We start from the raw sequence: 16,901 nt of genomic DNA, 5'->3' as shown, positions 1-16,901 counted from the left end.
GGTGGGCAGTTTTAAAGACCCACAAGGGTCATTTGGTTAAACCCAATCTAAATCCGAGGTTTTCAGTGATGCACATTCACAAATTGTTTTGTTTTTTTAATCCTGTCATGCCGAAGTTACAACTACTGTAGTATGTAGGCTACTGTATCTCTCATAGACTGTATATAGAACTATATATACAGTCTATGGTATCTCTGCACCAAAGATCCTTGATTACTAGCTCCGCTTTAACCCTCTCTGTCTGCACCTTACAGGGATTTACTTAGCCCCGCCCTCCATCTCTGCCTCTGTCACAAAGGCCCGCCCCCGTCTCTGCCCTAAGATTCTAGAGCAGGGGACTCCACGGACCATCACCTACAGTAATCACTATACTGATTTTCTCTTATCTACACTAAATTATCTGCAAACGATTGTATGATTCCACACTGCTGTTAGGTCCAATCACAGCAACTGTAACAGCAATGGCTACTGGCGGCATGCACTAGCTGTCTAGCACTTGGTTTGATGGTAATCGCTTGATTGTTTGCGAGTTGCACAGACGTAGACATTCAAACTGAACGATTGACATTTTTCCTTCTGAAAGTGTGAAAATGGCTCACTCAAAACTGGCCAACAGCAAGAAAAAAAAAACCTATTAATCAAGAACCCATAGCTTGACAGGAGATAGGCTAGGCCAGCGGTCCCGGGCCGTGGGACATTCCTAACCGGGCCGTAGCCTACGACATGAGTTTTAAAAAAAAATGCATGCAAACTAAACTAAATTTAATTCGCAATAATGTCACGTTTTTACATGGTATAGGCCTATATGCAGTTGTTTGATTGCACGCATGTTTGCATTTTGCAAGGTCTATTTTCTACGTCTGTCTGTCCCGCCAACACTTTACATATTGCCTTCAGCGCTGCCCAGCCTCAGGTCAGCTCACTTCACTTGATCAGTTCTTGGCGAACGGTAGTGTCACACGAAGTTAGCTAAACTGCTAGAATGAGCAACAAAAAACAAGCATCTTTAGCACTGGCCAGAGTGTTTTCGTTGCGAGAGCCGCTGCAGACATTTCTTACAGAAAAAAGTCACCGTTAGCTGCGCATTTTAGTGATGAGGACTGGGTGTCAAAACTACCTGTGTGGCATATTCGGGTTGCTTAATGACCTCAACCTGTCACTCTAGGGGAGAATGACGACTGTCTTTAAACTGGCAGATAAAGTCACTGTATTTAAATCCAAACTTGAGGATTTGTGGGGACGAATGGGAACGGGGTGTATTTGATATGTTCCAAACAGTAGTGGGGATTTTGGGAGAGACTGAGGCAGGGCCCTTTCTCTGGCAGCTGGTGCGCGAGCACCTTGTGACCCTTGCTTTCAAATGAGTTTGAGCGTTAGGCTACTTCCCATCCTCCAAAGATCCACGGCAAACCAATGAGTGGGTCCGCAACCCATTTGTCAATATCCAGAATAGTCCTAACTTGTCAGCGCAGGAGGAAGAGCAGTTGATCGAAATTGCAAATGACGGTGGTTTTAAGAGTGTGTATGAGGAAACCTCTCTGGCGGGTTTTTGGATCAAAACCAAAGCAGAATATCCCGAGATAGCCGTAAAAGCGCTGAAAACGTTGCTACCATTTTCCACCACGTATCTATGCGAGGCCGGGTTTTCTGCAATGACTGCAACTAAGACCAAATTGCGCAATCGACTGGACATTTCAAACACACTGAGGGTGCCACTGTCTTCCATCACCCCCAGATGGAACCTTCTTGTTGCAGGGAAAAAAGCACAGGGCTCCCACTGATTATATTCGTAATGCACGTTTAGTTCCCATGTTTTGTTCCCATATTTTGTTAAGCATGTTCACACTTGATGTAGCTTCAAGTTGTTCAATTTTCATAGTTCATAGGCCTATTGTTAAATTTTTACTTCTTCAAGTTCACGTTTTTCACATTTTTAAGAGTTCGTTACCTTCACTGTACATAACTGGAGCTAGTTATTTTGAAGTAATGCATGCACAACACATATGGAACATGGAACCCCCAACCCACTACCCCCCCCCCTCCGTGAAAAAAAAATGGGATCAAACCGGTCCATGGCGCATAAAAGGTTGGGGACCCCTGGGCTAGGCTACTTATTACCCCCTGTGTGTGTGTTTGTGTCTCTGTTCTAGACACATGTAAAAGTAATGTCTTGTTTTGTTGTTGGCAGTGATGTGGTGGCTGCTGCTCTTTTTACCTGTCTGTCGAGGTGCACAAAGTAAGTGTTCTTACTAATTTTATGTTTGCTTCATCCAGTCTTAATAATGTATCTGGTCTATAATACAACAAACAAGGAAACATTCTACAGAGAGTTTGGTTATAGCCTACTTGTTGCCATATATATATATATATATTGTAGCGTTTCACCAAGAGCCAGAGTGTCATGAACTGGTTTATTGTCACAAAAGCACACAATGCAGCATATAACACACAGCTGGCCGTGTCAGGCCCAGAAACGAAAGAGGCAGAACTTCCTTGAACCGTAGCTTATATTCCCCGGGAGTCCCGCCCCCCTCTCACCAGGCTGCCAACCATGAGCGTGCCCGGGGTTATGCATAGCGCGGGCACTCCCTGATTGACAGCCGGTCGCTACAATATTATATATTTAATATAGCCTACTTGTTACCATGTTACCATGCTAGATAATGATTACATGACGATAGACTTCTATTTATTGTCTATACCTACCTGTATAATTGATGTTGCAATGCTACAGTGGTTCACAAACTTTTTCTGTCATTCCCCACTTTGGACAAGGGATTTCCAAGCCCTTCCACTCAACAAAATGGTAACAAAATTGGCCAAGTTCGAAAATAGAGAAAATAAGAGTGTAATGACGTTATTACTTGCCTCAAATAACACCAAGTTCAAATATAAAGTAAGGTGCAATTGTGTTATCACTTAATTTTATCACTTTGCAATCTGTGCAGAAAAAGAGCAAATGCATTTGGCAAGATAGATGAGCAAGTGAATGTATGAGTTTCATCACTGCATTAGTGACTGTAGTGAGCCTGTTTTGCACATCTTTTCACAATGGTTTTGCCGGTTTGATACTGCCCCTTTTCAGCTGAGATCTGTACTTTGTTTTCAGTGAAGCAACAGCTGAGAAGCCCATCTCACAGAGACAGGATGTGGCTAAAGGAAGAAAAATACACATAGTTGCACACACCTCTGCCCGATGAGAATAAACTCCTTCTCCACTCCAAGCCAGAATTAATTTTCCAAATATTCCATTGCTGAGATAGGCCTGTTTCATCAGAAATTGTTAAACGCTGAATTTGCTTGCAGCCTGCCTCATTCATGCCCTCCTCTAAAAAGAGCCGCATATCTGCTCTGAGCTCTGAATCTCCCATCTCATCACAAAGTGCAGCTTTCAGTGTTGTGCTTTCAGTCTCTGATTTTGATCAAATTGTCCATGCTCACAACCTCTGCCTCAATCTCATTTAGTTCGGGGCTGAGTTGCCTTGACGTAAGATCGTCAACAAAAAAATCCTCCCATTTGGTGCAGCCCACCTGTCATGTCTGCGCCCCACACTTTGAGAACTGCAGCAAAACCACAAAATGTGCCAAACATGAATGTGTTACAAATCAAGGTTATAGTCAATAAAAGAGTTTCTGGTGCAAATTCTCGCATCATGAATATTATTCCAATACAGCCTTAGGCAAATTGACAGACCATTCGTAAGGTTTCATGTTGGATACTATACTAGGTATTATAACCATTAAGTGGTTCTGTGTGATTTCTAAACTTGGTTGGGTGAGAGCTCTTGCAGGTTCTTAAAACACGGTTGGGTTACGTCACTTCTGTTGACATTTGAAGTATTATCAAACAAAAAAAGAGTGCTAGCTCGCCCCTCCCCCGTGTGCTTCCTGAAACTGTCATGAATGCGCATCTTGTCTGTAATTGGCTGGAACACAGTTTGTTATGTTTCATGGTCCAAGCTCGAGCGGGCGGTTTTCGTTGCAGTTTTTGGAGCCTGGGTTGTCCACAAGAACCACGTTTTTTGTTTTTTTACAGCTTATTCAGGGGACAGAGAGATGTTTGTTCTAGAAACAAAAATGGTTCTAGCTTAGAACCATTCTAGTTGCCCTCTCTGACTCTTTCTTTCTGTCTTCAGGTCCTGACACATTCACCTTGTCTGTTCCTGATGGCCCACTCTCTGTCTGGATGGGATCCTCGGTCATCCTGCCCTGTTCACTCTCTCCTGCGTTCACTGCATCACTAAAAGTGCGTTGGCACCGACCTGATAAGTACAAAACTCCAGTTCTGCTTTATGAGGAGCAGCAGATCCAGCAGCAGCCTGCTGACCCTCAGTACAGGGGCAGGGTGTCACTGATAGGCGGGCTGGAGAAGGGGAACGTGTCCCTGAAACTGGAGAACGTCTCACTGGCAGACACTGGAGAGTTTGTCTGTTTTGTTGCTGGGGATAAGTGGTACGATAAGGCCAGTGTTCACCTCATTGTGAAAGGTGGGAAAAAATAACAATCAATCAAAGTACTGCATTAATGATTATTATTCATGTTGCTCAGTCATTGATAACCCACTGTACCATTATGGGCCCTATCATGCACCCAGCGCAAGGTGGTGCAAAGCGTGACGCAAGCCTCATTCTTATCTTACTCTCACTAAAGTGAGGAATTTTTTGCCATGCGCTCCACTTTATCCACTTTATCATTAAACCTTGCGCCCAGGAGTGTGGCAATTAACCACATAAGATGTGGTCTGGCGCATGATCCAAAAATCGCTATCTTACATCCTAAGACTAGTCATTATGCCGCTGACCAAGGAAAACCTGGTCTATAGCGAAAGGCGCATATAAAGGACAGCTGAAGACGCACTGTCATGAGATGTAAGCAGCAACTCTGGCGGATAAATATCCTTAGGATTTTTATTCAGTCATTTGCATCATAGGAAGGCTTTTTGCACACCTCTTTTGTCGGGCAGGTGCGTAGGATATGACCAAAGGTCGCAGATCAGGAACCTAGAAAGAGTCCTGCACATTCCGCAAGCAATTATTTTTTTTATTAGAAATCACAACGTTTCGGTCTTAGACCTTCATCAGGTAAATTCTTCATCGTTGTAATTTCTAATTAAAAAAAAAAATTTGCTTGTGGAATGGTAAGTGTGCGGGACTCTTTCTAAGTTCCTATTCAGTCATTTGAGCATTTTTGGGGTACACTGTAACAAGATTCTGTGATTTTCACAGCATCACTGCTGTTTTTGAGAAAAATGTATACTGTATTTGTGAATACAGTATGTTGCTGTAGTTTCGCTATGAATTATGGTCAAAAATGGTCAAACTACAGTAATAAAAATTTGCTGCGAATCATAACACAGTAATAAATCTGACTCCTCCCTCACTTGTCAGCTTTTTGAAAATTTTGAAAAAACATGGCGGAAAATCAGTTGGAGTTTTCTGTTTTCTTTTTGCACATAAATACAAAGTTAAGCTCCAGGATAGCAAGGTGACATTGATATTATGTTGATTTCCCATCCAAATCATCATTTTGAAAAGATATTGAAAAGTCATGGATTTATGGTTTAGTAAAGGAAGGTTTAATGGAATCCCTGTTGCATATGGTCTTGCGTGCAAGCAGATTCCTTCAAATGCGCCGCTGACAATCAAAATACCAAGTTGCGCTGCTTGCTGTTAAAGGGAATAGCAGATGTCATTTGTATTGATTTAAAGGATGTCACGCCCAAAACACACCCATGACTGATTAAGAAACATAAGAACAACCCTTTTGCACCGAGTGTTTGATCACAAAACACCATTAAATTAGTGATTCTGGACTGGCCATGCTTTTAATGTCTATAAACTTTGCGCCTCTGACCATCCGTTTCTGATCACCAAAATAGAGCTCTTCAGGTGATACAAAAACAAACTTCCATTCTCTTGAAACTGTACATTTGGAGATTAATGGATCTTCCTTCCTGTCTCCTCCACCGTCTCCTATCAGTGATGGGCTCCCCACCGGTCCTTTCAGTCAGTGATGGGGGCAGTGGGCAGGTGAATGTTACCTGTGTGTCAGATGGTTGGTCTCCAAAGCCTACACTCACCTGGAGAAACAACAGAGGTGCACTAATCCCCAGTCAGAGCCATCAGAGTGCGACAGGTGAGTGCAGTAATATATCGAAATGCGACATTCCCCTGAAAACTAATATGCATTATGCTGCGATTAATTGGTGATTTGGGAGACAGGCTGTTCATGTACGTTGACTAAACCTTGTTTGCAGGAACCATCTTACAGTTTTTTCAGCCAAGCACTAGCCAACAAATACAGACACTATGCCAGTCAGTGTGGTTAACATTGCATGGTGATCTTCAGGTTTGGCCAACAGTTTAAATAATACAAAATTGTCTCTGATGTTTTTCTCAGATGCACGTGGACTTGTGAGTTCCTGGCTGTTGCACTCTTCCTCTGATTCCGAGTGGGTTGCGTGCTCTGTAGGTCTGTCTGAAGAGGAGAGAAAAGAGAGCAGGGTCTTACCTCACACCTCCAGGACTGGCACAGGTATAGATATACCTCCTTGTAGGTATAAATGTATACATGTTTGCGTAAGACTTTGTTATTGTGATTCATCAATAGTATGTTATGTTATTTACAGCACTGATATTAGTGCTGTATTTACCATATTTTCCAAAACTGTTTTGGGAGGCAAAGGGGGTGCAAATAGCATGTACAAACGTACAGTAGAGTTGAAGCTAGACTTACGTTTGAATGAGTGTATTGAGAGTACAGGGAGGCACAATGAAAGGTGGAAAGGGTGACATAGTTTGGTTATTGAGTTGGCTAATTAAAGAAAAATGTGGAACTGGAGAGGATACTGAGGGACAAAGATGCAGAGATGGAGAATCTGAAACAGAAGAGTAAAGGTAGGAGTTCTGTTCAGAACTGAGAAGATTCCACTACACACCCACCACACCAAATATGGTCTCACAGGTAGAAAACACAGGTAGGTTTTTAATGCTCACATTATTTTAAATGCTGTGTAGAAATTTGTTTTGTTACAATGTTTTTGTATTTTTTGTGGGTGTCATTTACCGTATTTTCCGGACTATAAGTCGCACTTTTTTTCATAGTTTGGCTGGTCCTGCGACTTATAGTCAGGTGCGACTTATATATGAAAAAAATATATAATTGAACATGTTTTTAAATGTTAATTTATATTAACTGACATGAACCCTACGTGACACATTATGTCTACAGCCGCGAGAGAGCGCTCTCAAATGCACAAGTCCTGTGCACTTTCAGTCAGAGATTAGTGCTTGCACTAAGCCTGAAACACATGTGCATACCTAAATTGTCAAATTATGGCAGGGATTCTATTTATAGCCGGGCCTCAGATTTGGACAAATAAAAGCCAGTATAATTTTGTTTCAATTTAACTCATAAAAGAGCTCTTCTTAATATTTTATATTGTTGGTTGGTATTGTTGCCAATGAAAAGTCATTTACACCATGAGTCTCCAACACGTTGCTCTCATTGCTCTCAAGCTAGTCGCATGCCGCACCCTTCTGAGCTAGAGGCTGAAGCCTACATTTAAACACAATTGTTGCTGCCAGGCATCAGCCTATGAATTTTATAAAAAGTAAATCATGCATAATTTAAAAATAACTACATTTAGGCTATCTTAGACATCTTTGGCTATCTGAATAAGGTTTCCCTTGCAGCACAGCACACCTAATGAATGAAAGCGGATACCTTATCTCGCAATAAGTGGATGGCAATCGAAATTCCCGACACTATGAAACTTAATAGTAAGCCATTAAATACCCCACAGATTTCAGTGGTCATCAGTCCCGATATTTAGCAATATAATCAACAGTCCAAACGTAAATTAAATCTCAAATTAAACATCTGCTTTTGATAGCCTACCCATGCCGCTCCAAACGAAAAGTAGGCCTATGTCTCACAATAAAACGCAAGAAATAAAGGACTATATTATAGCTGACTCGAATACAAGCCATGGTCAAATAAAGGTGCTGTGCGTTGCGCAGCCTAAATTTGAGGATTTACGAGTCTCCTAAACATCCCTCACCTGTTATCTAGACATGCATGAAAACATTTGAAAACAAAACGCACTGCCATGTAGGCTAATATTTGATCGCTGTTTTGCTACTAATTATCTTTCACGTAATGAATACGCACAGAAAGTGAAAGTAGGCCTAATGTGCGCTCCGTGTCTGTAGCTGTCTGTTCACGTCCGCAATAGAACGTCAAATAAAGAAGTCATCCATGTTCTCTACGTTATAGCCTAGGCGGTCATGCTTCTGTATTTGCAAAATTCCTGACGGTTCCTGATCGCTAAATGTTTTTCCTTTCCTGTCGATAGCGGTTGATGTTGAAGCACCTAGGCTATAATTTGAGAGAGAGCAACGAAAAGAGAGGCACCCCCAAAGTGGTCCTGCGCGCGCGTGTGTGTGTCTCTGCATGGGGTTCAATTGAAATCAGAGTTGGTCCATCAATAGTCCCGCATTCAGGCCGCTCCATTATTATATTAATGTCAGACAGGGTACAGGGTAAAATGTGTGGGAATCTCTCGCATTATGATGGCTAGATTTGCGGGACTTTTATTATTATGCTCAATACTAAGTAATAATTTATTCGCAATACCCGCAATTCCGCGCTGGAATTTAGACCCTTTTAAATGTGCATTTTTTTTTCTCTGGTGGCCAGCCAAGCAATTGTTCTGCTGCATGCCAGCCTGTGCCAATATATCGTACAAAATGATTGATTGCATTGCATTCTCCACATTTTTAGCTAAATTTTCATGTACCACATCAGCATTTGAGTTTAGTGATTTTTTTGTAAATTGCTTTACAATTAGCGTCGGGCCTTGTCAGCAGCCTTCGGCTTGCCTCTTGCCACTATTCACTCCCTCTTCTTCATTAACAATCCCTGTAGAATTCTCAATATTTTGGCCTCAATGTGTACAGTTACATAGTCTGTCTGTTCTTAGTCTTGGATTTTGTGAAATACATTTCTAAATATCACCTGCTTGTTGCAGCTTCGGTCTGCACGTCAATTTAAACCCGCATCTTTTTCTCTCTCGAGCATTTAATCTGCTGCCAGCTTGTATCTCCACATCGTCCAAAATGCTTGATTGCATTGCATTCTCCACATTTTTAGCTACATTTTCATGTACCACATCAGCATTTTTGTTCTGTGAATCTTTTGTAAATTGCTTTACAAATACCGTCGGGCCTATTGGCCTATTGTCATGGCTTGCCTCAGCTTAGGTCACCTCCTTTTAAAACCGTCTTTTTCTCTATCGTGAGCATTTAATCTGCTGCCAGCTTGTGACTCCACATCGCCCAAAATGTTTGATTGCACTGTATTCTCCACATTTTTAGCTACATTTTCATGTATCATATCAGCATTTTTGTTCAGTGAATCTTTTGTAAATTGCTTTACAATTACCGTCGGGCCTATAGGCCTATCGTTTTCGGTCACGTCTAAAACTGCATCTTTTTCTCTCTCATGAGCATTTAATCTGCTGCCAGCTTGTGACATCGCCCAAAATGCTTATATGCGTTATATTCTCCACATTTTAGTAACATTTTGGTGCACCTCATGGCATTTTCTTTCAGTGAATCTTTTGCTTTGCAATTACCTTCCTGCCCTCCTCTTGGCTGCCTTCACTCCTTCATCTTCATTAATCTTTTTGGCCTCAATAATACAGTTACATAATCTCCATTTTTGGTTTTGGATTTTGTGAAATACATTTCTAAATAAATACGATTTATAGTCCGGTGCGACTTATATATGTTTTTTTCCTGCTCATGACTCATTTTTTGACTGATGCGACTTATACTCAGGAGCGACTTATAGTCCGGAAAATATGGTAATTTCATTTAAGAGTGATGAGTTATGTATGAGTTATGTAGTGTTTCAGTTTAGGTTCCTGTTTTGAACACTACACGTCTGTTTTCTTACCATGTGCAGGCCCTTGGAAAGAAGTTTTCATTAGTGGTCTGGTTCTGTTGCTTCTGTCTTCCATTGCTACTGTACTCATCTTGTACAAAAAAGGTTTGGATAGTTTCAGTAATGTGGCACCAATAATGGCATGTTTAAATCCAATGTTAGAAATAATGTGAAGTAAAATTATAGGTAATAGTAATGGTATTTATTGTAGTTCATTGGTACAATGCATAGGGTTTAATTCATTTACATCATACAGTCCATACAACTTGCTGATCATGTTAAATCATGTCCATATCATTTTCACATTGCTGCTTTATTGTCACAAATATACAATATATTATATTTGTGCTCATGTATGTTGTAGACTAATAGAAGACTGTTTTCCTGTAGGTTTTATTAAATGGAAAGACTCAAAGGAAACAGCAGCAGGTAATTCACAAGGTGTAATTTAATGTTATCAAGTGTCATGTATCATCTTGTGTCATCTGAGCCCTTGAAACAGAACTGATTTTAAATCCTTTAAATCCTTTTACATTTTAAAAACCCATCCCATTACCACTTATTTCATGTATAGCGCCACCTAGTTAAAAATTAAAAAGCAAAAAATTAGGTGTTTTCATCACAATATCTCTGGCTGACAAGGTCAAAACTGCACGAAATTAAAAGTGTAGGATCATTATGACACCCTCCGAATGCATGCCAAGTTTTGTGTACTTTTCGTTCATGGGGGCCTTACAATAAAATAATTTATGTGTACATTTAGTGACCGTGACACCAACAAGGATTCGGGACACTGAAAGACCGGGTACACAAAACTTGGTGGGCATGTACCCCCACATGGATAGCATGGAACCGTCATTCTTCGTTTTGATCTGTAGCCCCGCTGAACTGGACCCCCGAAAGGAGGGTAGGGCAGACACAGTTCTCTGTGAATATCTTGAGAACTGTAGGGCCTAGGATGACCAATTTTTTTCCGTATGTTTGCCTCCAGGGGTCATGTTAACCCATTCCATGTGCACACATGTGCATAAACAGATACACACGCACACACATACATTTACAGTAATCATAACATTATGACACATACTCACACAGTAGACATATGTACGCATGCATGCACATGCACAAACACACATACGCAGGCAAACACACAAGCACGCACATACACACACACACACACACACACACATAAACATAAATTTGTACACGCACACATGCACACAATTCAAGAATTTTTCACGATAACAATAACGGACAAAAGCTTTTCAACTTTGGCCCGTTAAAATGTGTATGAACAGTCTAGCGACACATTTCATCAAGGCCCATTTGGACATGTCAGTTATTTGCACCACTGGTTAGATGTAAAACAGCATTTCGTTTCAGACTAGGCTACTGTTACTTAATTTGTGCATTAACAATAACGTTTCAGACTACTGTTACTTAATTTGTGCATTGACAATAAAGTATTACATGAACTAAAGATGACTAAAATCTTATGTAGAAGAAGAAACATTCACAAAAAATCCATCCATCCAAAAATTACCTTTGTTTTTGATAGCTGTTGAAAACGGCATGGAACTGACAGAGATGTTTTTGTTTATAAATACATTAAAAAAAAAAAAAAAAACATTATGCTGATACCTTTTGCTTTTCCCAAATACAATGTAGCCTACAGGTGTAAGTGACCTTTCATCAATCCAGTTGCAATGGATGAACTGTGATGAACTGCCCTACTTGTGATTGTTTAGAGATTTTAAAGGTTTTATAACAATGCTACATCTTCTTTGGCTATTCTACAATCTATTCACCTTTTCAGCACCAGTAGGCTACTTTCTGTGCAGCCGCACACACACACTCAGGCATGCCAAACAAGCATACACAAAAGTTTCAAGAGTGGGGGATGGAGTAAAATATGGAGACAAATTGAAGTGTGATTTATTTTCGCGGAACGGATGTACAGGACTAAGCGGCGGTCATATTTTGTACCGCTATGCGGTACATCTAGTTTTTTAAACGGTTTGTCCTGGTTTTCATTGTTCTGTATCTCCTGCCTGAAGGCAAGAGCTGAAAGTGACAGTGACCTGGGTGTGAAGGGTCCTTTGAAATGTCTATTGCCTTCTTACGGCATCTGGAGGCGTAGATCTCTTCTAGAGTGGGGAGGGGGCAGCCTATGGTCCTCTCTGCTGCCCTGACGACCCTGTGAAGCACCTTCCTCTCTGAGGATGTGCAGCTACCGTACCAAACACACAGTCCATACGTGAGCACACTCTCTATGGAGCAGTGATAGAAGGCGAGAAGCAGATAATGGGGTAGACTGCTCTTCCTGAGAGTTCTCAGGAAGAACAGTCTCTGCTGCGCCTTCTTCAGTAGCTCCTTGGTGTTGGCGCACCATGTCAGGTCGTCCTCCAGCTCAATGCCCAGAAACCTGAACACCGGAACCCTCTCCAGACAGGCCCCACCGATGAAGAGTGGTTGAATGTCAAACTTGTTCTTTCTAAAGTCAATGACCAGCTCCTTTGTTTTTGTGGTGTTGGGGAGCAGGTTGTTGATTGAGCACCACTCTGCCAGCAGCTCCACCTCGTCCCTGTATGCTAGCTCACCAACCTCTGAGATGAGTCCAACTATCGTTGTGTCATCTGCGAACTTTACAATCTTGTTGCTAATGTGGTTGGGGGCACAGTCATACGTATAGAGAGTCTAGAGGAGCGGGCTAAGCACGCAGCCCTGTGGCGAGCCGGTGCTGAGGCTGAGAGCAGTGGAGATGTTGGAACCCAACCTGACCCTCTGAGAGCGGCCTATTAAAAAGTCCAATATTCAACTGCAGGTGGGTGATGGGAGCCCAAGGTCCGCCAGCTTAGACACCAGACGTTGTGAAAGGATGGGGTTGAACGCCGAGCTGAAGTCCACAAAGAGCATTCTTACATAGCTCCCTTGTTGTTCCAGGTGGGTCAGCGCGGCATGAAGTGCTGTGGAAACAGCATCCTCAGTGGATCTCTTTGCTTTGTAAGCAAATTGAAAGGGGTCCAGGTCAGCTGGCAGGCAGGAGATGATATGACTCCGCACCAGTTTCTCAAAGTTATACCAACAAAGAGGACCTGTATTGCATTATATACATATGGAAAGGCAGGGAGGTCCCGTGAAATAGTCATTCAACCCAAAATAAATGCACAAATTGAAATAAATACTCTCCTTAACTTAAGTGGTCCTGACTGAGCTATTATAATGTGTCTCAAACTGATATAGCCACTGAGTTATGTATAAAAATGTAATGTGTGATGTGATTTGTAAAAAATGTATAATAGCAACTGATGAAGATGAAGGGAAAAAATTGAATGGAAAAGTGAATGACATCGAGAAAGAAGAGCATCAGAAACTGAAACAGCAAAATGAAGGTAACACATTCATCTGAAAGCTCTGGAACATAGTCTTATGTTACAGTTCACTTATTTATAATTTCTTTCTTTTAAACATTAGCTCAATAGCAGTTTCCTGTATCATTGCATTTTTGGCATTCAGGCATTTGTGTTTGTGTTGAAAGCCTGTCAGTCATATACATTAGGGTGGTGAAATGAGTGAAACAAGGCATTCTGTCCTTTAGCCAGGGACAATATGCAATACATACAAAATTACCTTCTGTGTCATTTGCCAGACCTACTGAAACAGCATGAGGAGGAGAAGACTCTGAAAAAGGAGGTGGAGACTCTGAATCAGAAGATCACAGGTATTGCTCATACTCAGTGTAAACAGCACTAGCTTATTTATCAAACCTTGTGATACTATGAATTGACTCCTGGTGTAAATGTATTTCTTACATCAACTCATATCTGTATGTCAGGGCTGCTGAGTCAACTGGAAGAGAATAAGAGAGAAGTGGAGAGACTCAACCACCAGATTAAAGGTAATGTGTGTATATTTGTATCATGTTTCTATTCCCAGTAGCTGCTTATACCAACAAAGAGGACCTGTATTGCATTGTATATGCACATGGAATGTCAGGGAGGTCCCATGAAAGCCATTCAAACCAAAATAAATGCATTTTTATTGCAAATTGAAATAAATACTCTCTCCTTAACTTAAATGGTCCTGACTGAACTATTATGATGTGCCTTAAGAAAGAGTATATGTCCACCACTGAGTTATTTATAAAAATGTAATGTGTGATGTGATTTGGAAAAGGAAAAATAGCAACTGATGAAGATGAAGGAAAAAAACTGGAGGGAAAAGTGAATGACATCAAGAAAGAGAATCAGGAACTAAAGCAGCAAAATAAAGGTAACACATTTATCTGAAAACTTTGGAAAACGTGTCTCATGACACCCTTCACTTATTTCTAATTTATTTCTTATAAACATCAGAAATCACAGTTTCCTGTATTGTTGCATTTCTGGCATTCGGCATTTGTGTTGAAAGGAAGTCAGTCATATACATTAGGGTGGTGAAATGAGTGAAACAAGGCATTCTGTCCTTTAGCCAGGGACAATATGCAATACATACAAAATTACCTTCTGTGTCATTTGCCAGACCTACTGAAGAAACAGAGTGAGGAGGAGAAGACTCTGAAAAAGGAGGTGGAGACTCTGAATCAGAAGATTACAGGTATTGCTCATACTCAGTGTAAACAGCACTAGCTTATTTATCAAACCTTGTGAAATATGAATTGACTACTGGTGTAAATGTCTTTCTTACATCAACTCATATCTGTATGTCAGGGCTGCTGAGTCAACTGGAAGAGAATAAGAGAGAAGTGGAGAGACTCAACCACCAGATTAAAGGTAAAGGTCAAGTTTCTATTACGGTAGCTACTGTTAGGATAGGTTAGGTCACATGGTAGGGAGAGCACTGACTGACAGGCCTGCGGGGCTTCAGTGATGTCACTACCTGTGGCTAATTGGTAAAGGCACACCTGCACTGGCATCCTTGGTTAATTGTTTTTTTGGTTCGGCTTGCTGGAGAATCCTGTGGACAAACACACACACACTTTGCTAACATTTTGGATTATATATAAACTTTATTACAGGCTCTAGGCCGAGCAGTATTATACAACAACAATTATCACCACCTAAAAGAAAACTGAACAAAGACCCGATGCTTGTGCTAGCCGTAGCACTTTTTTGGTCATAGAGCCACTGGGCAGTGGGAGCCACCTCTCAATGGGCTCTGCCAAGCTGACACGCACACACTCTAGGTCACAAGCTAGGTCAAACTGCCACCCAAGCTAGGACAAACTGCCACCCAAGCTAGGTCAAACTGCCACCCAAGCTAGGTCAAACTGCCACGCATGTCCATCACGTAGGGCTAGTGGATAGGATTAGCTGTTGTGGAGTTTTGGTCATATTCTTTTAGGTTGCGAATTGTGGGAGAACTTATCGTAGTAAACCCTAGACAATGAAGAGCTGGCCTCCCTGCCTCGTAACACTACTTATACCATCAAAGAGGACCTGTATTGCATTGTATATGCATATGGAATGGTATGAAAGTCATTCAACACAAAATAAATGCATTTTTATTGCAAATTCAAATAAATACTCTCTCCTTAACTGTAATGGTCCTGACTGAGCTATTATAATGTGCCTCAAGAAAGATTGTATGTCCACTACTGACTTATTTATAAAAATGTAATGTGTGATGTGATTTGTAAAATAGCAAATGATGAAGATAAAGAAAAAAAAACGGAGGGAAAACTGAATGAGAAAACTGAAGAGAATCAGGAACTGAAGCAGCTAAATGAAGGTAACACACTGATCTGAAAACTCTGGAAAACATGTATCATGGCACAGTTCACAAATTTCCAATTTCTTTCTATCAGAAAGATTTTCAGATTACCACAACTTTCAGTAGATTCTTCATATTAATCTATCTGAACTCTTGACTTTCCAGGTGCTTTTCCTCAGAATCACGGACTAGTAATCCAAGTAAAACCGTGGAAGACAGTGAAACGTCTTAAAGGTAAAGATGGAGAATCTACATACTTTCACATGTGTATGATATCAAATAGTACTCCAAGTTTAAACAGATGACAGGATTGAGTGCTGTGTGAAATATAATCTTTCTTTCGCTCTCTCTATATAGAAATCCTCACCATGGATGAAGCCAGTGTAAAGGGCGACCTGGAAGTAGATAGTTGGAGGAAAAGTGTGAAATGCACTAAACTAAACAGAAATGAAACACTAAACGCTATGTCTACATACATTCTATGTAAAGAGACCTTCAGTTCAGGACAACACTTCTGGGAGGTGAATGTAAATGATAAACAATCCTGGTTTGTAGGGGTTTGCAGTAACACACTGAGAGGACAGCATGGAGTGTCTTTAACTCCTCAGAATGGCTGCTGGCTTCTCTGTTATGACAAACACCAGGGTCTCTTTGTTAACACTGATCCGAAAATTACTTCAGTCCAGGAGGAAAATAAATATCAGTTTAAGAGGCTAGGAGTGTTTTTAGACTGTTGCAGGCATTCTTTGACCTTTTATGATGGTGTTTCTCTGTCATGCCTCTGCACTATCTGTGATGTGGGACCAACTCTCCCACTGGTTCCTGTGTTTAGCCCTGGAGTGAGAGACCTGTATGAAGTGCAAATTATGAATTGAAATGATCAGATTGTGCATTGATTTCTAAGGTTCCTTCGATTTTCATAAATGTATGTAATATTCAGTTTTTTTGCCATAAAAAATAAAAAGGCATCTTAGTAGCATTCAAAGTCTTCACCCAACTAAGTTGTAAGTAAAGAACATTGGTTCACAAAGACTGGGTTGCTCATGGCCCACTTGTGTGTTGCTGGAGATTTTATAGTGGTGATATATACAGCTATGGAAAAACTAGATGTACCACAAAGCAGTACAAAATATGACCGCTGCTCATTCCTGCACATTCTGCCCATGTTCAGGGTGGAAAGTAAAAAAGAAAGTTGCAATGGATGAACTGGTATGAACTGCCCTACTTGTGATTGTTTAGTG

General features: G+C 41.0%; 2 protein-coding genes across 2 annotated transcripts in view; both read left to right on the top strand.

Annotated features, from left to right (window-relative positions):
- The window catches only part of LOC125298091 (integrin alpha-L-like), a 47,664-nt gene extending 45,427 nt beyond the window's left edge, over positions 1-2,237 (top strand). Inside the window, exon 31 of the mRNA XM_048248760.1 lies at positions 2,189-2,237. Within this exon, the coding sequence (XP_048104717.1) occupies positions 2,189-2,191 (3 nt within the window). The 3' untranslated portion in view covers positions 2,192-2,237. The remainder of the gene's footprint in view (positions 1-2,188) is intronic.
- Positions 2,238-11,896: 9,659 nt separating this feature from the next.
- LOC125298092 (E3 ubiquitin-protein ligase TRIM39-like) lies at positions 11,897-16,639 on the top strand. The gene is made up of 9 exons (XM_048248764.1): positions 11,897-13,340; positions 13,598-13,669; positions 13,784-13,846; positions 14,125-14,220; positions 14,470-14,544; positions 14,658-14,720; positions 15,592-15,678; positions 15,826-15,894; positions 16,018-16,639. Exons 1-9 carry the CDS (start codon positions 13,202-13,204, stop codon positions 16,533-16,535), a joined length of 1,182 nt encoding a protein of 393 aa, XP_048104721.1. The 5' UTR covers positions 11,897-13,201; the 3' UTR covers positions 16,536-16,639.
- The last annotated feature ends 262 nt before the right edge of the window (positions 16,640-16,901 follow it).

Source organism: Alosa alosa, chromosome 7, assembly GCF_017589495.1.
Source record: "Alosa alosa isolate M-15738 ecotype Scorff River chromosome 7, AALO_Geno_1.1, whole genome shotgun sequence".
In the NCBI taxonomy this organism is placed as follows: domain Eukaryota; kingdom Metazoa; phylum Chordata; class Actinopteri; order Clupeiformes; family Clupeidae; genus Alosa; species Alosa alosa.
This window is presented reverse-complemented; position numbering and strand designations above follow the sequence as displayed.

Excerpts from the sequence above, each read along its gene's own strand:
- LOC125298092 (XM_048248764.1), top strand. The coding sequence starts at position 13,202 with ATGTATAAAAATGTAATGTGTGATGTGATTTGTAAAAAATGTATAATA. Across the intron at positions 15,679-15,825 it reads ACTGAAGCAGCTAAATGAAG|GTGCTTTTCCTCAGAATCAC; the intron begins GTAACACACTGA and ends TTGACTTTCCAG. Across the intron at positions 15,895-16,017 it reads GACAGTGAAACGTCTTAAAG|AAATCCTCACCATGGATGAA; the intron begins GTAAAGATGGAG and ends CTCTCTATATAG.